Consider the following 22,261-nt stretch of genomic DNA (forward strand, 5'->3'; position numbering starts at 1 on the left):
TGACATTGATTCAAGAGTTTGACAACGGTCTTTAGGGATTCAATTCAAACAAACCTGGGGGCCTTTTCTGTTCAATTAATCTAGGTGTTCAAATGCTCATGTGCTTTGCTAGTACAGTGTTATTTTCCCAGAGTCGATTTTGGATTAGTCAAACGGCAGTTAGTATAGCCACTGCACAATAGTTGAGCCTTGAACAGCTTGGATGACAAGTAGGTTTAAGCTTAAAACAGTAACACACAAACGCTATATGAAATAAATATGTTTAATATTAAATCAGTATGATACATTTGAAAACAAATATTTGCTTATATAAGTTTTACAGATTCAGGTTGCCTGGCAGGTTGTGTCTGGGCCTGTATGGCCAGCAGTTGCACAGTCATACCCTATCATCACGTGGGCTTGTCAAGTGATGAACAACTTCTCTTTGGAGAACCCTCCTTAGACGTCACCTTCACAAAGAAAGACGGATGTTCCTCTCTGGGGCCACTATTTCACTTCATTAATGTGTTAAACATGATAAGGGGCGGCAGGGTAGCCTAGTGGTTAGAAACCCACTGTTTCTAAGCCTAAGCTGTCACTGACTTGCCTAGTTAAATAAAGGTAAAATAAATAAGATACAGTTCATTATATTAACTTACGCTTACTGTTCTCAGCAGCCCTGATCGATCATCTCTAGATGCTGCCGGGAGAGAAAGAGGAGAGTCCGATGTCAATTCACTTGCAATACTTGTAAAGCCAGCGGCGTTGGTCGTTGTACTTAAAATATCAATCAAGCCCATTTGAAATAATACTACTGAAGGGCTTGGTCATAATGTTAGTTTAGCATTCTGCCCATCTTACAAAGATGTGCATCATTCTAGGTTCAAAAGAGAGCAGGGACACCCCACGTAATCACCCTGAGGCTGACTGTAAAGCCCTCATTCACCTCTCCTATGAGCTGCATGTCTCAGACAGGGAACACTGTCCTGTCTTGGAAGCTCTGAGACGTTCTGCTTCATTTCAGAATGCTCACTTGGCACGATCAACAGTTTGGTGGTGTTTGCTGTGCCCAGTACCTATACCGAGTTGAGTTAAAACAAAATAAGTTAACACTTTCTGCATCTGAATGAAGAGGTAAAACAATAGAAAGACATACAATAGCGCAACTTATCTGAGGATGTCAGCCATTTTTAACATGACACTTGTTGCACTGATAATGTCTCCAGCAGGTGGCACTATTTCCTAGTCCGTGAATGTCAAGTTGACTAGTGTAGCCACAGTATGAGAAGGTGACATCTGAGTTGTATAGTAACCTGGTGAGTAGTCCTGCTGATGAGAGCTGGGGCGTTGTAGGAGCACTGGGACGCAAGGTCATCACAACTCCCATAGATCACCACCACGTCCTCCATGGTGCCGTCGTACACGTCAAACTTCCTGTTCACCTCCACATCTACCAGATAGGCCCGGGCCAGATGAGAACAAATCCTGTGGTAACTCCAGCCCTGTGAGGGAAAAGGATTTTGTTCAAATGATTTTGGAACTGTCTAACAATACTGTCTGTTGTCCGCTGGTTATACAGAATGCAAAGTAACGCAACTCACGCTCTCAATCTGTGCTGCGATTTACGGGCCATTTTCTTTGTTGTTTAACTTTATAGGAATGCTACAGTGGATGTGTAACTTGCAGAGTGTGAGACTCCCATTTATTTCAATGAAACCTGGGGCGTAAGCAGTTTGGATCTTTACTACATATTGCACCATAGAGCGCTAAGTTGGTAGTACCTGATAGATAATGTGCTCCATGAAGGTGCTGGTGCTGATTTTCACTGCCAGGGAGCGCCAGATCATATACTCCAGAGACGGGAACTCGGGGAAAACATCAAACGCCTCAAACAGGGATTCAATAGCAATGAAGCAGGTCTGGGGAGAAACCATGGACAAACAATCAGGAAAAATATAGACAGTGGAAAAAATGGCAGATAACAATTGTCTCCATGGTTACATGGAACAGTTGGAGAAGGGGCCTTATGGCTGGTTTATCAACCTCACAGTGACGTTTTTGCACACAATTATCTATGTCGTGAAAGATCACACCCTTGTCTGACATAGCTATTATCAGACAGAGGAGTGGATATTCAGTTACTTGGGCTTTCTCCAAAAAACCTGCATCAGATACAGGGCCATTCTGGAAAGAGCCTTGATAATATTGCCCACTTTGTCCATACTAATTATTCTCCTTTACATTTGTACTGATCCGACCTTTGAGACTGAATAAGGTTCTCAAACACTTGTCTTCACTGACATACGTAGGCCATTTCATGCGAACAAAGTTTAGTAAATGAACTGTAAAGAGACCTGAGTGGCTGTCTCACAGGTGACCGTCATCTCCATAGACTGCTGGGTGAGACAGTTGAGTTCTCCCATGATGGCCCCGCAGCTCCTGTAGTCTGTCAGCCTGGTCTTCTCCTTGGGCCTCTTGCCTCCAAGGTTTGGGCTTCCTCCAGTCATCTGCGATACAGTACGGTTCAGAGATTCACATCCATACAGTATAAGGTTATGACCACAGAGCGTCAATCAGGTGATTTTGTGCTTGTTTGATGATTAGGGGAGCTTATGCTATAAGACCAGCATTTGATTTAAATGACCTCATGAATAATACAAATAGCATCAACATAAGAGATCATTTCAAGGTACAGCTTCCATTTCAACAACCGGAAACCCTTCCATGTAAAATATAATGTAAAAACATAAGCTGGGGATGTGTACATTTAATTACACCTCTTGAAGAAGATGCATCAACCAGCGTCATCAATGTGACCCGGGAAATAGGGATGGGAGCTCTGAGAAGAGGATACTGCAGTTTGTAAGTGTGACAGCTGGTCTACCTCATAGGTAACAAAGCATTTGCTTTTATGCCCATCGTGCTGCTCCATGACTCACATAGAGTCATAGAGCTTATTACACACTCCGTCTTCATACAATGTGAAAATGACCTGTGACGTTGGTAAGTTCAAACCATTCTAGGATGAGGAGATCAAACAAACAAAAAAAATGTAGCAAAAGACAATTTCTTAATACAGTAATTGCGGAAGTTCAGCTTTACAGCGTGATTGAAATGTAAAAGGCAATGTTCCTGCTTAGTGGAGACTGCATTCACGGTAACCGCTGCATATGTCGTTTCAATCGGAAAATCCCCTTTAAATTTCTATCGTGGAATCTGTAGAGCTTCAGTGTTATAGATTGAATAGAGCCCTAAGTAACAAAGGGATGTTTGTGCTTTTAAAATTTTACGACCTTGCTAATTACAAAAATCATTTTGAATAAAATACTGTACAATACAGCCCTCCTTCTACTACTTAGAGATTGTTGTTGCACTCAATATTTCTATTTGAGACTTCCCTTTCTAGTTTGTTTTCTACTATCCTTAATAAAGCTTCAACAAACAAAGTGTCCCTGAAGGTACTTTGGCTTACTGTATCTACCGAATGAGAAATTCGATATAAAGAAAATGTAGGAAACGTGTTCATCAATGTTTCTGAATATTGTTTAATATCAGGTCCTGAAACCAATGCCTTATACTGCATTAACAACATGAATGGGACAATGACTTGAAAAATATAAAAAAAGGCTAGTTTTGTATTCAGAGGCAAAGAAACAAGAATTGGTATAGAAAATGAGCTGATTTTGAACAACGGCGTAAGATCACAAGGTAAGTAAAGGTGTCTGTACAAAGAGAGCGCAATTATCCCCTGCCTTTCAAAATGACCCATAATTGCACTGTCACACTGTAATGTGTTGAAATAGCTTACATTGTGTTCCATTTTAAGGTGACCAAAATGACAAGTGATTAAGTGTAATTTCCAAATATTAATAGCATTGACTGTATACTTGATGTTGTGTTCTACAGAGCTACAATGTGACGGAGTGAGGTAATTCGTTTGTGGTGAAGACTGGGAAAGAAACTACTGGTGAGTAGTAGGCAGATGAATATCAGCCAGTCATTATTTTGTTGGCTCTGAAAATAATGTGTCATGCCAAAGACATTCATTCCCAACTATTACATCTAGCAGTGATGTTTCAAGTTTGTGGTTTTTGTGTCTGATCATATTGCAAATGAAAACCGCTCGATACAAAAACGAGAATGCATTTTCAGAACAGTAACCCCTGATTAACACAACTTCAGCTCAGTAGTATGTTATCCCTTTTACTATTTGTGCGTATCAGTACATACCTTAACCAGGCCAGAGACAATCAAGTGTATTCCTTGAGGGTCATCATTTTCTTGTATGATGGTGTCTCCAAAGTCAAAGAAAAGAAGCTTGGCCACTGTCTGAAATAACACGATAAATAGAAGGAAAAATGGCATGAAAGGAACATTGGTATAATACAGAAAATAAAAACGACTGTCATTCTAAGGCAAGGGTCTGGGAGATGTGTGCTCTACCTTGATGAACTGAATCTGGGTGCTGTCTTTGTTCAGCCAAGGCAAATTCTGCAGAAGCTCCTCTGCTGTTGCTGCTGGGATTGTTGGTGGAAATTTGATCAATTTCTTCATTTTTATTTCAATCATCTGCCAAAGGGAAAAATGTAACATTCATTCATTTAATTTGTCAATAATAAACCTAACTCTCTGTATAGTCAGAGGTAACAATATATGTATATATTTGAGTAAATTCATTGGAGGCATTGTAAATGGCAGGAGGAGCAAACTGAAAGCACCTTCTCCAGCTTTGATGCTTCTATGTCATCTAAGAGCCCCCCGGACACGAGTGTATGGATGGCGTCTCTCTCACTGTTCAGCACGGCTCGTATGGCCTGTCTGGTCTTCACCGAGATGGCAATCTCAGGATGGTCTCTCTGCAGCAAGCCTGAGAAAATATCCCACACGGTGTCCTCAGTCACACTCCTGTCAGTTGTGAACTTAGCACACTGTGCGTAAGCTTGCCATCAAATAACAAAAAGAACCTGAGATGCACTGAGGGCTACATAATTCTATTTCACAAATAGAAAATCAAGCTGTTTTACATATACTTGTAGTGTGTAATCCTGCTTTGCGTCTGTGAAGACTCCCTAAGGTCACCACAGATCTGCTCTTTCTAAATGCTAATGAAAGGTGTTATATAGTTTTCAGAAAGAAGCATCAATCTCGTCCAGCAGGAGAGCATGCTGGGAATCTGAGAAAATGGCTCCATGAGGTATTATTACCAGTATCCTACTGAGCCCTTGTGTTCTCCCAGAACACATTTAGGTCCCCTACTTTGAGGAGTCACCTATGTCCTGTTTCTGTCTTTGATGGGGTACAATGGACTGGTAGTTACATCCCATACCTTTTCTCCGAAGCCCTGCTAGCTTCCCGATACCAGGGGCCCAATCATTAGTATTTCCTGATGTGTCCCATTTCCTTTGATGGTTGTATCTAAAAAGATAGTTGCTCTAAAAGTACACAGACTTGATCCCCCAGCCTGCTCCCTTTTTCTCCCTCTCAAGTAAGTTTGGTCAGAACTTAGGTACGTAGAATCACTACAAGCATGACCAGAACAGCTTCAACTATACGTAAGTTTAAATGATTGTACGTCTTTAAAGCATGATTGGCTAGCAGTGCATTTTCCTCCATTAACCAAGGTACACAATTAGAATATCACACATTCTAAACTGGGTAGTTCGAGCCCTGAATGCTGATTGGCTGTAATTTATTCTTACATGGTCTATGTTTGAGCTGCTTTTGAAAAAAAAGTCAAATTGAAAACATTATCGGCATTGTTGAATTAGATTTTAATAATGGCAAGCTAGGACTGATGGATGATATGGTTAGCTAAACTAGCAGGTATGTTTGGTTACCACGGCAACTACTGTAGGTATCTAGTAAACTTGCTAGCTACTCGTGGATGTTGAACACATTTCTACAGGAAAATGAACACATTTATATTGGCACATGTGTTAAATTATAGCCATGGTATAAAAGGGATAATAAACTGGGGGCTCTATGCGTTCTCTGGAAAATAATGCACGTCAGTTCCACTCTGCTAGTGTATAGCGGAACACACTTTACACGCTGTTCATTATTTTCGATAGAACTGATAGCCAGCCCCTCGTTGGTTATCCCTTACTTACTATACTGGTTATCCCTTACTTACTATACCGGCCACTCAAGAGTATTAACATCAGTCCATTGAAGGATTCTGTCATTGTTTCATTGAATAATTTTTTCATCTATATCAATTTAGGGGAGGTTTAATGTAGGATACTTGACATGTAAATAGGACTGAAGGATTGCTGCTGTGAAAGATGTAGGTGAGCTAAAGCCAACTAACTATACTATATTTGTGATCTCACAGTGACCCTGGTTAAAGTGATGTCCTTTATTCAGCATGACTGATATACTGAAGATACAGTGTACATGCAGTAACATTGCTTGTCTGTCTCCCCTACTCTCTTACCAATCTCCCTGACAGCCTGCTGGCAGTTTCTCTCCAGTATTATTTTCAATTTCTGCAACACAAGATGTGGTGTGATGTACATGATCCCAACACATTATAGGGCTATGGAGTAATTATTATTTGGCTAGATACATCTCTGTGTTGCAAAAAAAAAGCACCAAAAAAAAGGTAAGTACCTAAGATTTCTTTACTATGAGAGAAATAAACATGATATCATGTTGTGAAAAGATCAACATCTGTTGTTGTATACTGTATTGTAAATGTCATTTAAAAACACCTTAGATATGCTTTTGTCATCAGAGATATGGTCAATGATCTTGCTTATGTGCTCCTCTCCGATGACATAGCCTTTCCCGATGTCATACCCAAAGCTGAGCTGCTTATGGATCTGCCGGTTTATGATTTCTATGAGCTTGGGAATGATGATCTGAAACATATACATTCAACAATAGATTATTAAGATTCACAGCCTTGCTAAATGTAACTGGATAACCTTAGAAAATGTGCTGTAAAGCTATTTCAAATCTACACTGAGTGTACAAAATATTAGGAACACCTGCTCTTTCCATGACATAAACTGGCCAGGTGAAACCAGGTGGAAGCTATGATCCCTTATTGATGTCACCTGTTAAATCCACTTCAACCAGTGTAGATGAATGGGAGGAGACAGGTTAAAGAAGGAATTTTAAGCCTTGAGACAATTGAGGCATGGATTGTGTATGTGTGCCATTCAGAGGGTGAATGGTCAAGACAATATTTAAGTGCCTTTGAACAGGGTATGGTAGTAGGTGCCAGGCACACTGGTTTGTGTCAAGAACTGCAACGCTGCTAGGTTTTTCACGCTCAACACTTTACTGTGTGTATCAAGAATGGTCCACCACCCAACTTGACACAACTGTGGGAACCATTGGAGTCAACATGGGCCAGCATCCCTGTGGAATTCTTTGCCCTGACAAATTGAGGCTGTTCTTAGGGCAAAAGGGGGTGCAACTTAATATTAGGAAGGTGTTACTAATGTAAAAATGTACACTCAGTGTATATCACTGATCATAGATTTTATGGTCCCATCAAAGCATAGCATACCTTCACCAAACGAAGTGCCCTGGTAAGGCGGATCATTTTAGACACCTTCACAATTTTTATCATGTGAATATTGACAACATATGCTGTGGTTTCTAAATAATGGTCCAGGAATATGTCAACACAAGCCAAGACGATAATGAAGAGGTCAAACTGGTTCCAGTGATTGAAGATATAGGCCTTCCTCATGGCCAAAGCCTGTAGAACAAGAGGAAATGTGTCACAGAGGGTCTTAAAACCCAAATGTTTGACATTATGTGAGGGCATTGTGTATTAGATGATTTTTAGTTTACATGTATTTTAGTGTAGGCCTATGTCCTACCTTCAGTATAGCCTCCACAAGATAGCCGCTGAAGAAAATGTAGTTGATAATACTGAGTTCTAGGTTATGTTTGTCACTGATCGCTGGGATGAACTCCAGGATGATGGGGAAGATGTTGAGGACAATCAATGCGTAGATGAAATACTCAAAGGGGAGGCTGAAGACAACCTGGTAGCACCACTTGAGCATCGCATTCCTGAAATACAACATATCGTTGCGTACATTATGTGTCATTAGAGCAGTTATACAACACCATTATTTCACTGAGTAACCTGGTGGTCTAAATTAATTTACAGTAAATCTCAGCTGTGCTTTCTTACCTTGATGGTTTAAGTTTATCAAGCTTGACATTGTACAGCCAGTCCTCTAGACTCCTCCGAAGAGACACAAAAAAACCTTTCAGCTCCCAGTATTTCTTGACATCCTGAACACTCATGAACCTAAACAAAGACAGAAACGTATGCATTGCTCTCCCAATTTTTGCAAACATATCTTCTCCTATACTTAAACAGTCCTCAATGTATATCATATACCTGTATATGAACTCATATTTCCACTTTCTAAAAATAAACCACACATCATAGCTACAGTGCATTCGGAAAGTATTCAGACCCCTTGACGTTTTCCATATTTTGTTACGTTACAGCCTCATTCTTAAGTGGATTAAATAAAAAATGGTCCTCATCAATCTACACACAATACCCCATAATGACAAAATGAAAAATAGGTTGCTTTAAAAAAAAAAAGTAGACTAAATTGATTAAAAATAAAAACAGAAATACCTCATTTACATAAGTATTCAGACCCTTTGCTATGAGACTCGAAATTGAGCTCAGGCTCATCCTATTTCCATTGATCATCTTTGAGATGTTTCTACAACTTGACTGGAGTCCACCTGTGGTAAATTCAATTGATTGGACATGATTTGGACATGATTTGGAAAGGCACACACCGGTCTATATAAGGTTCCACAGTTGACAGTGCATGTCAGAGCAAAGACCAAGCCATGAGGTCGAAGGAATTGTCCGTAGAGCTCCGAGACAGGATTGTGTCAAGGCACAGATCTTGGAAAGTGTACCAAAACATTTCTGCAGCATTGAAAGTTCCCAAGAACACAGTGGCCTCCATCATTCTTAAATTGAAGAAGTTTGGAAGGACTAAGACTCTTCCTAGAGCTGGCCGCCCAGGGGAGAAGGGCCTTGGTCAGGAAGTTGAGCTTCAGAGTTTCTCTGTGGACATGGGAGAACCTTCCAGAAGGACAACTCCGCAGCACTCCACCAATCAGGTCTTTATGGCAGAGTGGCCAGACGGAGGCCACTCCTCAGTAAAAGGCACGACAGCCCACTTGGAGTTTGCCAAAAGGCACCTAAAGGACTCTCAGACTATGAGAAACAAGATTCTCTGGTCTGATGAAACCAATATTGAACTCTTTGGCCTGAATGCCAAGCATCATGTCTGAAGGAAACCTGGCACCATCCCTACTGTGTACCATGGTGGTGGCAGCATCATGCTGTGAGGATGATTTTCAGCGGCAGGGACTGGGAGACTAGACAGGATCAAGGGAAAGATGAACCAGGGATGCAAACTGGTGAAGGCCCAAAAAAGTGACACTTTTTTTCCCTCCTCACTGAAACATGCAAAAAAATCCCTGCAGGTTTTAACTGATTAAACAACAAATAATGTGATCTACATGATCAGTCTCTGTATGTAAAATAAAAAAAGTGGTTAATGTGAACCTAACTCACAGCAAAAAATGTAAGGAAATCAATCCAATGTTATTTGTTGCCTAGACTTTACTGCAAATGACACACACAAGTCTTGAGAAAAAAACAATACACTAATATTGCAGTTAGCCATGACAGCCTTTATTATAGAATGCTTGTGACCACACACACATCTAAATATTGCACTTGGGAAAAAAAAAAAAAAATAGATATAGAATGAAACAAACAGGCATTCTATTTTTGCTCTATCATAGTGGCCACTTTGTAAGGCTACAAAAATAACGTTCACTGAGTAAAACATGTAATAATCCACCCTCACTCACACAAGTGTTACTGTCAAGTTCCACACAATAAAAGCAATATCTTTGGGCTACACTGCACGTTATTACATTGTTCACTTTCTGCCTGTGGACATCTGTTCTACAATGTTCCAGCAGAGCACGATATCCTTTGTTGGCATAATTGATCTCTTTCAGGCAGAGAGTACACCCGGCATACCCCTTTTATCCACTGTATTGAAAGAGGGAAAGTGTGTGGCATTTCTTTCACCTGTATTGGCACCTGTATTGGCATCCAACATAAGCCAGGCCCAGCTCCACTTGATACCTGAATCCACTTGTTTAACCTCTATGGGATTGGAGTCCCCCCTGCGGGATGGTTGAGCTAACATATGCTAATCACATTAGCCTGAGGTTGTAAGTAACAAAAAAAACAAAAAATCCCAGGACATAGACATATCTGATATGGGCAGAAAGCTTCAATTATTGTTAATCTAACTGCACTGTCCAATTTACAGTAGCTATTACAGTGAAAGAATATCATGCTATTGGTTGAGGAGAGTGCACAACTAATAAACCAATCAGGCACATTTGGGCAGTCTTGATACAACATTTTGAACAGATATGCAATGGTTCATTGGATCAGTCTAAATGTTGCACATACACTGCTGCCATCTAGTGGCCAAAATCTAAATTGTGCCTGGGCTAGAATAAGACATTATGGCTGTTCTCTTTCATTTCAAAGATGGCAAAAAAAAACTAAAAAAACAGATTTTCTCTTTGTATTATCTTTTACCGGATCTAATGTGTTATATTCTCCTACATTAATTTCACATTTCCACAAACTTCAAAATGTGTTTCCTTTCAAATGGTATCAAGAATATGCATATCCTTGCTTCAGCTCCTGAGCTACAGGCAGTTAGATTTGGTTTTGTCATTTTAGGCAACAAAAAAAAATTGAAAGGGTCGGCTCCTCCAACAAGCAACGCCCCTTTTTTATGTAATTCTCTCACTCTGAAAATTAACCACATACTGTAGCGGGAAAATATGAGTTCAATGCTAACAATACACACTTTCTCCTTCACCTCAAACTTTCCAAATGCCAGTTGTTTTTCGGTTACAGCTCATGAACTACACTTCATCACCTTCTCACCCCGTCTCAGTGGTCAGGCGTCTCACCTACCTCTTCGTTATCGTTCAAGGACGCACTGCAGTAACTGGCAAACTGCCTCTGCACCCTACTGCTGTCTTTCGAGAGCGAGCGCTGATTCTGTAACTAGCAAACTGGTTGTCTTTTCTCTCTTCAGTCGCGTGCTGCATTCTGTTGTTATGTGAACGATTGGCTGAGCCTTGGATACAGCCTGTATTGCTCCAAACGCGCATCACTTGTTTGCTTACAAACGCGCATCACTCGTTTGTTTACAGCCAGTAGTGCTCCAAGTGACCCCCCGCCCCTCAAAAATTTCTCATCGAATCTACACGATTCACGTAGGTCACCTATTTTGGATTCAAAACGGCGAATTTCGCTGAAAGGTGACTAGTTTGCATCCCTGATGAACAGAGCAAAGTACAGAGAGATCCTTGATGAAAACCTGCTCCAGAGCGCAACAAGACCTCAGACTGGGGCGAAGGTTCATCTTCCAACAGGACAACGACCTTAAGCACACAGCCAAGACAACGCAGGAGTGGCTTCGGGACAAGTCTGAATGTCCTTGAGTGGCCCAGCCAGAGCCCGGACTTGAACCCGATCTAACATCTCTGGAGAGACCTGAAAGTAGCTGTACAGCGATGCTCCCCATCCAACCTCACAGAGCTTGAGAGGATCTGCAGAGAAGAATGGGAGAAACTCCTCAAAAACAGCTGTGCCAAGCTTGTAGCATTATACCCAAGAAGACTCAAGGCTGTAATCGCTGCCAAGGGTGCTTCAACAAAATACTTAGTAAAGGGTCTGAAAGTTTAGGGAAATGTGATATTTAAGGTTTTGCATTTTTATAAATTTGAAGCAATTTCTAAAAACCTGTTTGTGCTTTGTCATTATGGGGTATTGTATGTAGTTTGATGAGAAAAAACAAACAATTGAATACATTTTAGAATAAGGCTGTAACGTAACAAAATGTGAACAGTCAAGGTGTCTGAATACTTTCGGAATGCACTGCATACTCAAACTTAATGGTTAAATATATTTGCTTTGTATAAGTAAATATATATATATATATATATACACGTTTGAACACACTTACTCATTCAAGGGTTTTCTTTATTATTTTACTATTTTCTACATTGTAGAATAATAGTAAAGACATCAAAACTTTGAAATAACATATGGAATCATGTAGTAACCAATATATTTTATATTTGAGATTCTTCAAAGTAGCCACACTTGACAGCTTTCCACACTCTTGGCATTCTCTCAACCAGCTTCATGAGGTAGTCACCTGGAATGCATTTTAATTAACAGGTGTGCCTTGTTAAAAGTTCATTTGTGGAATTTCTTTCCTTCTTAATGCGTTTGAGCCAATCAGTTGTGTTGTGACAAGGTAGGGGTGGTATACAGAAGATAGCCCTATTTGGTAAAAGACCAAGTCCATATTATGGCAAGAACAGCTCAAATAAGCAAAGAGAAATGACAGTCCCTCATTACTTTAAGACATGAAGGTCAGTCAATGCGGAACAGTTCAAGACCTTTTAAAGTTTCTTCAAGTGCAGTCGCAAAAACCATAAAGCGCTATGATGAAACTGGCTCTCATGACGACCGCAACAGGAATGGATGACCCAGAGTTCATTAGAGTTACCAGCTTCAGAAATTGTACACCAAATAAATGCTTCAGAGAGTTCAAGTAACAGACACATCTCAACATTAACTGTTCAGAGGAGACTGTGTGAATCAGGCCTTTTTCTGCAAAGAAACCACTAATAAAGGACACAAATAATAAGAAGAGACTTGCTTGGGCCAAGAAACACGAGCAATGGACATTGGAAATTTGTGAGACGCTGTGTGGGTGAATGGATGATCTCCACATGTGTATTTCCCACCGTAAAACATGGAGGTGGAGGTGTTATGGTGTGGGGGTGCTTTGCTGGTGACACTGTCTGTGATTTATTTAGAATTCAAGGCACACTTAACCAGCATGGCTACCACAGCATTCTGCAGCGATACGCCATCCCATCTGGTTTGGGCTAAGTGGGAGCATCACTTGTTTTTCAACAGGACAATGACCCAACACACCTCCAGGCTGTGTAAGGGCTATTTTACCAAGAAGGAGAATAATGGAGTGCTGCATCAGAAGACCTGGCCTCCACAAATATCAAATACCCGACCTCAACCAAATTGAGATGGTTTGGGATGGGTCGGACCGCAGAGTGAAGGAAAAGCAGCCAACAAGTGCTCAGCATATGTGGGAACTCCTTCAAAACTGTTGGAAAAGCATTCCAGATTAAGCTGGTTGAGAGAATGCCAAGAGTGTGCAAAGCTGTCATCAAGACGAAGGGTGGCTATTTGAAGAATCTCAAATATAAATATATTTGTCTTTTTAAACTCTTTTTTGGTTACTACATGATCCCATATGTGTTATTTCATAGTTCTGATGTCTTCAATATTATTCTACAATGTAGAAAATAGTAAAAATAACAAAAAACACTTGAATTGAGTAGGTGTTCTAAAACTTTTGACCGGTAATGTCAATACTTTTATTTTCTGCACTTTGAGAATCTTGGATAATGAAAATCGCTTTACAAATGGAATAAATGATTATATGTTTTTCAGCATCAGACCTGCCTAATTCTCATTCGAAACAGTTTGGTGTTTAATAAACTAAATTACACATTCTCGTAACATCTGACTCCATAGTGATCTGTACTTGCAATTTCTAACGTTAGTCTAGTTAGCTAACAATTCACATTTAGATATGATAATTTATCAAAAAGTAGTTTGGAAGTAACATTACTAAGTTAGTGAACTAGCTGGCTACTTTTCAAAGTTACTTTAGTTAGCTAGCTAGCTAAGTAAACTAATGTTACCAATATGTATCTTAATGGTAACTTTATCGCAGTCAAAGATGATCTATTATATTGACAAAATAGTCAGGTGACCACTCTAACAATGCAAATTCATGTCCTCAAAGATGGAAGGCAGGCGAGAGGAGGCGAGATAAGATAGGACCATTCTAGCCAATGAAAAGGCAGATACGTGTGTGAACAACAGGCACAACTAAGTCATATTTCTCAAAGTTGCGGGAATGTCACGTGCATCCACTTATAGCAGTACGTTATTTGTAACAGCATAAACATTACGAAACTTCAATTCGATCAAATAAGCCTCATGTTATTCGACACTCTCATAGACCTCCATACAAAAAAAATCCCACTTGGTCTGCTTATCTCATGTGAACAGATTTTGGCTGTTTTTATTGATTTATGTTTTAATTCTAAAAACCTGTTTTGGCTTTGTCATTATGGGGTATTGTGTGTAGATTGATGAGGGGGAAAACAACTATTTAATCCATTTTAGAATAAGGCTGTAACGTAATAAAATGTGGAAAAAGTCAATGGGTCTGAATACTTACCGAATGCACTGTATATTACTTGGCCTATTAACATTGCCATAGGCCAATAAACCTCTAGGACAATAATAGAATCATAACCCAGAGAGATGTCAAATATTTAAGGGGTGCTTAATCTAAGTACATAATAAGGTGCAATTACTGAGGTTAGAGTCTTCCAAGTGGTGCCCCCTTTTCCAAAGGGTGCCACACACTTACACAATGACTATAAAAACAATGGAAGATGCTCATCATAAACACATAGACCCGGACTGAACCAAGTGGTCCTATATCTTTTTGAGTGAGGTCAACGAGAGCAGCACTTACTTTCCCTTGTGGTCTGTCATGTTCTCAGCTGTATTGATCAGGGTCCTGGCTGCCTCTCGGTTCAGCATTCCAGCGCTGTACTGCTTCCAGTAGCTTGTCTGGTAGGAAACCAACATCAGTTTCCAGTTTAGGCACCATTCATTCTGGACTCTTAATGATTCATCGGTCAAATTCATGCTAAACCCATTACATTCACCAAAGTCAATAGTTCTTTCCCTGTGGGCTAAAAAGTTAATTATATTCTTATGGGTCATCCTAACCAAATTGTAGAAGTGTATCAACAAGGCTACAACTAAGTGAGGAAAAGCAGAGGTACAGGCTGTGATTAAAGAAACAAAAACCATTTCTAACGTAATATCCTATCGAACGACCACATTGATTTTACATATTTGAAAAGAACAGAACATTCGACCTCATCCTCTTTTTAGGTGAGCATTGCTTCCATGTGTTGTACATTGAACAGGCTGAATGAGCGATTAGGCCCCATCTCTGTACGCAAGGTCAGGGTGACTATGATGAACATTGTGGTCAGTAGGATCCAGTGGGGTGAACCATACCTTCTGAGCCTTCAGGATGCGCATGCGAGCCTCCTCCATCATGTCCTCCAGCTCCTGTGGTGATGGTGCATAGGGAATGTCCCTGTCACAGTCTGGGCACTTAGTCATCCTGGCTGTGGGAGAGAACTCTTCAATGCTAACCTGGAAGAAAGGGCACAGGCAAAGACATATATTTTCACTCATATGTCAAAGTAGGAGTAAAATATAGATATACTGATTTGGGTGTTTACACTGTAACACAGTGCCAAATGACTACAGATGATATGCATGTCGTCTTTGTTTCAAATCGGTTACTTCTTCGTGTTAAAGAAAACAGAAAGAGACACACAATACCTTTTCATTGGGTGTTTTATAGGGGTCCTCTATGAGGACTCTCTGCTCTGCCATTTCCCAGTTAGCATCTGCTAAAAACCTGTCAATCTTCAACAAACTGAAAGTGTTCTGCGAGCTCTCCCGTACCCGCTGCACCGCACTATACATGGCCATGCGCCTGGGCACAGACACATCATACAGGCCTGGGAACACAAGATACATTATATAGGCCTGGGCACAGACACATCATACAGGCCTGGGAACACAAGATACATTATATAGGCCTGGGCACAGACACATCATACAGGCCTGGGAACACAAGATACATTATATAGGCCTGGGCACAGACACATCATACAGGCCTGGGAACACAAGATACATTATATAGGCCTGGGCACAGACACATCATACAGGCCTGGGAACACAAGATACATTATATAGGCCTGGGCACAGACACATCATACAGGCCTGGGAACACAAGATACATTATATAGGCCTGGGCACAGACACATCATACAGGCCTGGGAACACAAGATACATTATATAGGCCTGGGCACAGACACATCATACAGGCCTGGGAACATCATGGGACAAGATACATTATATAGGCCTGGGCACAGACACATCATACAGGCCTGGGAACACAAGATACATTTTATAGGCCTGGGCACAGACACATCATACAGGCCTGGGAACACAAGATACATTATATAGGCCTGGGCACAGACACATCATACAGGCCTGGGAACACAAGATACATTATATAGGCCTGGGCACAGACACATCATACAGGCCTGGGAACACAAGATACATTATATAGGCCTGGGCACAGACACATCATACAGGCCTGGGAACACAAGAGACATTATATAGGCCTGGGCACAGACACATCATACAGGCCTGGGAACACAAGATACATTTTATAGGCCTGGGCACAGACACATCATACAGGCCTGGGAACACAAGAGACATTATATAGGCCTGGGCACAGACACACCATACAGGCCTGGGAACACAAGATACATTATATAGGCCTGGGCACAGACACATCATTACAGGCCTGGGAACACAAGAGACATTATATAGGCCTGGGCACAGACACATAATACAGGCCTGGGAACACAAGATGCATTGTCAGAGAGAGACAACCTAATGCTGCCTAGGTGCTCCTAAGTGCAGTTTAGTTGGCCTCGCAAACATGGTTCGTTGGACAAAGCCTACGAGGAAAATGAATGGTGTTTTTGGATGTTTTTTTTGGCCGAACCAGATTTGAGAGGACTACAAGCTGTCAAGGAAGAGAAACTACTTGACACAGTATACCTCACCTAATAGTCTAAGGAACCAAGTCATCGATGATGCATTGATAAGAAGTGTTAGGACCACCATTCCAGAAGACAGGACCAAAATCTGTAACAGAGATGATATTCAACTGTCAAGATTGCAATTACATTAACCGGGGCCATAAGACACTGCTATCATCATGGTAGCCTGCTAAAGGGGTAGAAAGTAGCAAATACAAAAAAATCCCTACCTTTTCTCTCACTTGCTCTTCATCTAAATCGTCTGACTGAAAAGCCATGAGTGTAAGACTTAGACAAAAGGCCCCTTTGGTCCCGCCCCAGACACAGACTGCTGCCCACCGCCAGCTGAAGCCATAGCCAGTGCGTACCAGAAAGGGTGACAGTGCAATAACAGTCACAAGTCTGTAATAGAGAAAGAAGAGTCCCAAACCAAACTGATACATAACATTAGCACATGGTAGAAAAACTGGTTAAATGCCTGATGTAAACTCATTAAAACAGTGATGTTCTTTACCTTATGATGTACATAGCAAAGTAGAGCACTACAATGTTGAAAAAATCGTTGACTCCCACGTGTTGAAATGCTCTGGCTACCACAATACCAACAATGAAGAAAATTAAGGTGTTGGCCAAATAGGTCAGCATCTCCCAGAACCTATAGAGAAATTAGAATCTTGTCTTTAGAAACTATTTTAAATTCAGAAAACACCACAGAAAGTGGATTTAATTATCTAGACTCACCGTAAAAGAAACACTTCAATTTCTGGGCTGAAGTTGACAGTGTCCAAGAGAAGCCCCATAATGAGGACAGCTATGACCCCAGACATGCCTAGCCATTCAGCTAAATGACATGAAAATGTTCATTAAACAAATTATATTTATTTAAGATACATTTCTTGCTATTGAACAAACAAAATTACGTCATTTCTAAAAGGACGTAACAAAAACTCCCTTACCGAAGTAAAATGTGATGTACGTCATTGCCAGGCTGATGGTTATTTCAATCAGTCCATCGTTGAAGATGTAGGACAGCCAAAACATAATGATTTTAGACATGATGAACCCTAAAAGAGGGCTCCCGAAGACTTTCAATATCAGCTTGATGGTGAAAGTTGTTGCTGTGGGATGAAAACATTCACATGATTACAGAATATTCCTTCTTTGAACCCCAAAATAGATACAACTGTAATTTCACAGATACTGTACATTGTACCTTCAAAATGACTAAGATCAGTGGCAAGGTCTTTGAATGCATCAAATGTAATGATAGAGGCGCCATCACTGAACAATGACTCTCCCTCTATCAGAAGTATGAGGGGTTTGGCTGTTCCTGTAGAGAGGGACATAGTGAGTTCCTACCAGTACAGCTGATATCATTAAATTGCATTTTTCTGCAGAAAGATGTGTATTCTTACCGAGACTGCGTAACAAAGCCGTTGATATGAAAGGGTCAATGGTGCTTACAATGGCTCCAAACATCATGCCAACATACCAGTCCCAGTTGTAAGCATACACTTTCACAACTAGCAATGCAATCATAGAAGAACTGAGCAAAAATCCAGGTATTGCCAGCAGTAGTACCTGTTTAACACAAAGTTTAAATCATCTGTTTATGTTATTTCTTTAGTCATTTCTAGTGACGTATTTTAGTGTTGTTAACTTATGTTTCTTTTAAACACCATAAGGCAATTCACAAAATGAATTGTATTGAAACCTGTTCATAATAACAACAGTGCAGGGAAGACCTCACCTGTATTAAAGATTTCCAAAAGATGTGCGATTCAATTTCGAAGGCACTACTGAATATCAACACGGGCATAAACGTGTGAATCAACAGTTTGGGGCTGATGTGTGCAATCTCCTTTGTGTAATAACTGACCTGGACAGCAATACAAATCCATATCAGCAAAGGTATCATAATTCTGATTCTGATCATATGGCCTATGATTAACATCATAATTGTGGGTTGTAGCCAGTCTATAGAGGCAGAACATAACTTTTCTCAACAGTATATTTTAGACTTTTAGATATTAAATAATTGGATAAATATGATACAATTGAAGTCAGAAGTTTACATACACTTAGGTTGGAGTCATTAGAACTTGTTTTTCAACCACTCCACAAATTTCTTGTTAGCAAACTATAGTTTTGGCAAGTTGGTTAGGACATCCACTTTGTGCATGACACAAGTCATTTTTCTAACAATTGTTTACAGACAGATTATTTCACTTATAATTCACTGTATCACAATTCCAGTGGGTCAGAAGTTTACATACACTAAGTTGACTGTGCCTTTAAACAGCTTGGAAAATTCCAGAAAATGATGTCATGGCTTTAGAAGCTTCTGATAAGCTAATTGACATCATTTGAGTCAGTTGGAGGTGTACCTGTAGATGTATTTCAAGGCCTACCTTCAAACTCAGTGCCTCTATGCTTGACATCGTGGGAAAATCTAAAGAAATCAGCCAAGACCTCAGAAAAGAAATTGTAGACCTCCACAAGTCTGGTTCATCCTTGGGAGCAATTTCCAAATGACTGAAGGTACCGTACCACATTCATCTGTACAAACAATTATAAACACCATGGGACCACGCAGCCATCATACCGCTCAGGAAGGAGACACGTTCTGTCTCCTAGAGATGAAAGTACTTTGGTATGAAAAGTGAAAATCAATCCCAGAACAACAGCAAAGGACCTTGTGAAGATGCTGGAGGAAACAGGTACAAAAGTAACTATATCCACATTAAAACGAGTCCTATATCGACATAACCTGAAAGGCCGCTCAGCAAGGAAGAAGCCACTGCTCCAAAACCACCATAAAAAAGCCAAACTACAGTTTGCAACTGCACATGGGGACAAAGATCGGACTTTTTGGAGAAATGTCCTCTGGTCTGATGAAACAAAAATATAACTGTTTGGCCATGAAGACCATCGTTATGTTTGGAGGAAAAAGGGGGATGCTTGCAAGCCAAAGAACACCATCCCAACCGTGAAGCAAGGGGGTAGCAGCATCATGTTGTGGGGGTGCTTTGCTGCAGGAGGGACTGGTGCACTTCACAAATTAAATGGCATCATTAGCAAGGAACATTATGTGGATATATTGAAGCAACATCTCAAGACATCAGTCAGGAAGTTAAAGCTTGTTCGCAAATGGATCTTCCAAATGGACAATGACCGCAAGCATACTTCCAAAGTTGTGTCAAAATGGCTTAAGGACAACAAAGTCAAGGTATTGGAGTGGCCATCACAAAGCCCTGACCTCAATCCTATAGAACATTTGTTGGCAGAACTGAACAAGTGTGTGTAAGCAAGGAGGCCTACAAACCTGACTCAGTTACACCAGCTCTGTCAAGAGGAATGGGCCAAAATTCACCCAACTTATTGTGGGAAGCTTGTGCAAGGCTACCCAAAATGTTTGACCCAAGTTAAACCATTTAAAGGCAATGCTACCAAATACTAATTGAATGTATGTAAACTTCTGACCCACTGGGAATGTGAGGAAAGAAATAAAAGCTCAAATAAATAATTCTCTCTGCTATTATTCTGACATTTCACATTCTTAAAATAAAGTGGTGATCCTAACTGACCTAAGACAGGGAATTTTTACTAGGATTAAATGTCAGGAATTGTGAAAAACTGAGTTTAAATGTATTTGGCTAAGGTGTATGTAAACTTCCGAGTTCAAATGTATGTCCATACCTCTGGATACTGGAAACTGAGTGTTCCTAGTAACATCCCACAAAGGGCTAATAGTACAGTATATGGCAGCTTCAGAGTCTGCAAGAGGGTTCTGACAACAGCTGTAGAAACCAGAGGGGGAAAAAGTTGTCATGTTTGTGAGGGATTTCGGGTAACACAGGGGTAATTGTAGGGGTAGTGTATAATTGTACGGCACTGACATGGTTTGCAATTACATATTGCATTTAGTTTTGGGTTGTGCACAAGAAGAGACTAATGTATACGGTCTAGCTAGTTATCTAACTTTACCTCCAAAGAGACATGCTCCAAACACAGTGAGTATGATCCCTGGTTGACTCTGGTCACTTAAAAGAATCCAGGGCATGAGGCTGGTGTCATTATCAGACATCATATTGCTGATTTCTGAATGGGATTCGGTGTGTAGGAAAGCCATTTTTGCATGCAGATAGACTGGGAGGGAGGCACAGGAAAAAGGTTATTGCACCCATCGGTGACAACGGGTGGGCATTGTCAGCGGGCTCGGACGGGTTACAAATCACACTAGCTAACGTTAAAGATACTCAGCCAGGTCAAACTGTTCAAAAGACATCAGGCTTCTTTTGGATATCTGGTGGTTAGACAAAATAGGTCTGGCTAGCAGTGTTGGGGAAGCTACTCTGAAAATAGGCCTATAGTTTTCCAAGCTAGCAGGTACATCACAATGAAAGAAGTTAAGCTACACTAAAGCTACCCTCAAGACAAATATAGCTTACTTAACTGAAGTTACTTTGAATACATCCAAACTACTTCCTGAAAAGTATCACATGTACAGTGTAAATCTGAAATGCAAGAACAGATCATTTTGTCATTTAGTCTAATGATGATTTAGTCTGATATTGATGTATTTTTGTACAAAAAAAGTAGTATGTAGTACAGTAGCTAGCTACACCCCTACATGGCAAAAAAATAATTAACTAGGTTACTGAAAACATTACCTAGATTTGAATTTAGTTCAACTACTCAGTGTTGGGGAGTAGTGAACTACATGAAGCTTATTCAACAAGCTAGTAATTTAACTACATTTTGCAGTAGCTTGGTGGTTGTTCAACAAGCTAAATTAAAATATTGGTAGCTAGTGTTTTCAGTAGTTAGCTAGCTAGTCAATTAGCTAACTAGCTAACTTACTTACTTGTTTGCCATGTAGGGGTGTAGTTACTAAGCTAACTAGAACTGGAACTACATAGCTACCCACTGGGCACAGATGTCAATTCAACGTCTATTCCATGTTGGTTCAACGTAATTTCATTTCAATGATGTGGAAAAAACATTGATTCAACCAGTGGGTAAACAAAATATAGGTGAAGCAGGCAGATATCTTTTAATGGATGTATATATTTGCTTGGTTTAAGTAAACATATACAGTACCAGTCAAATGTTCGGACACACCTACTCATTCAAGGGTTTTTCTTTATTTTTACTATTATCTACAATGTAGAATAATAGTGAAGACATCAAAAAATATGAATAACACATATGGAATCATGTGGTAACCACAAAAATGTTAAACAAATCAGAATATCTTATATTTGAGATTCTTCAAAATAGCCACCCTTTGCCTTGATGACAGCTTTGCACACTCTTGGCATTCTCTCAACCAGCTTCATGAGGTAGTCACCTGGAATGCATTTCAATTAACAGGTCTGCCTTGTTAGAAAATAATTTGTGGAAT

The 22,261-nt window shown here is 40.3% G+C and overlaps 1 protein-coding gene across 1 annotated transcript in view; it reads right to left on the bottom strand.

Moving 5' to 3' along the window:
- Window positions 1-274: 274 nt before the first annotated feature.
- LOC115134776 (sperm-specific sodium:proton exchanger-like) overlaps window positions 275-22,261 on the bottom strand; it is a 28,709-nt gene continuing 6,722 nt past the window's right edge. Inside the window, exons 2-28 of the mRNA XM_065022127.1 lie at window positions 20,842-21,003; window positions 20,554-20,654; window positions 18,605-18,733; window positions 18,270-18,435; window positions 18,068-18,184; window positions 17,811-17,972; window positions 17,596-17,695; window positions 17,369-17,509; window positions 17,085-17,256; window positions 16,879-16,960; window positions 15,575-15,756; window positions 15,242-15,382; window positions 14,685-14,782; window positions 8,138-8,257; window positions 7,818-8,013; window positions 7,499-7,693; window positions 6,693-6,842; window positions 6,416-6,467; window positions 4,698-4,846; window positions 4,423-4,548; window positions 4,210-4,308; window positions 2,334-2,486; window positions 1,761-1,898; window positions 1,293-1,481; window positions 926-1,055; window positions 639-679; window positions 275-449 (exon numbers count right to left, since the gene is read on the bottom strand). Of these exons, the coding sequence (XP_064878199.1) occupies window positions 390-449; window positions 639-679; window positions 926-1,055; window positions 1,293-1,481; window positions 1,761-1,898; window positions 2,334-2,486; window positions 4,210-4,308; window positions 4,423-4,548; window positions 4,698-4,846; window positions 6,416-6,467; window positions 6,693-6,842; window positions 7,499-7,693; window positions 7,818-8,013; window positions 8,138-8,257; window positions 14,685-14,782; window positions 15,242-15,382; window positions 15,575-15,756; window positions 16,879-16,960; window positions 17,085-17,256; window positions 17,369-17,509; window positions 17,596-17,695; window positions 17,811-17,972; window positions 18,068-18,184; window positions 18,270-18,435; window positions 18,605-18,733; window positions 20,554-20,654; window positions 20,842-20,986 (3,534 nt within the window). The 5' untranslated portion in view covers window positions 20,987-21,003 and the 3' untranslated portion in view covers window positions 275-389. The remainder of the gene's footprint in view (window positions 450-638; window positions 680-925; window positions 1,056-1,292; window positions 1,482-1,760; window positions 1,899-2,333; window positions 2,487-4,209; window positions 4,309-4,422; window positions 4,549-4,697; window positions 4,847-6,415; window positions 6,468-6,692; window positions 6,843-7,498; window positions 7,694-7,817; window positions 8,014-8,137; window positions 8,258-14,684; window positions 14,783-15,241; window positions 15,383-15,574; window positions 15,757-16,878; window positions 16,961-17,084; window positions 17,257-17,368; window positions 17,510-17,595; window positions 17,696-17,810; window positions 17,973-18,067; window positions 18,185-18,269; window positions 18,436-18,604; window positions 18,734-20,553; window positions 20,655-20,841; window positions 21,004-22,261) is intronic.

This window comes from Oncorhynchus nerka, linkage group LG9a (genome assembly GCF_034236695.1).
Source record: "Oncorhynchus nerka isolate Pitt River linkage group LG9a, Oner_Uvic_2.0, whole genome shotgun sequence".
NCBI lineage: Eukaryota > Metazoa > Chordata > Actinopteri > Salmoniformes > Salmonidae > Oncorhynchus > Oncorhynchus nerka.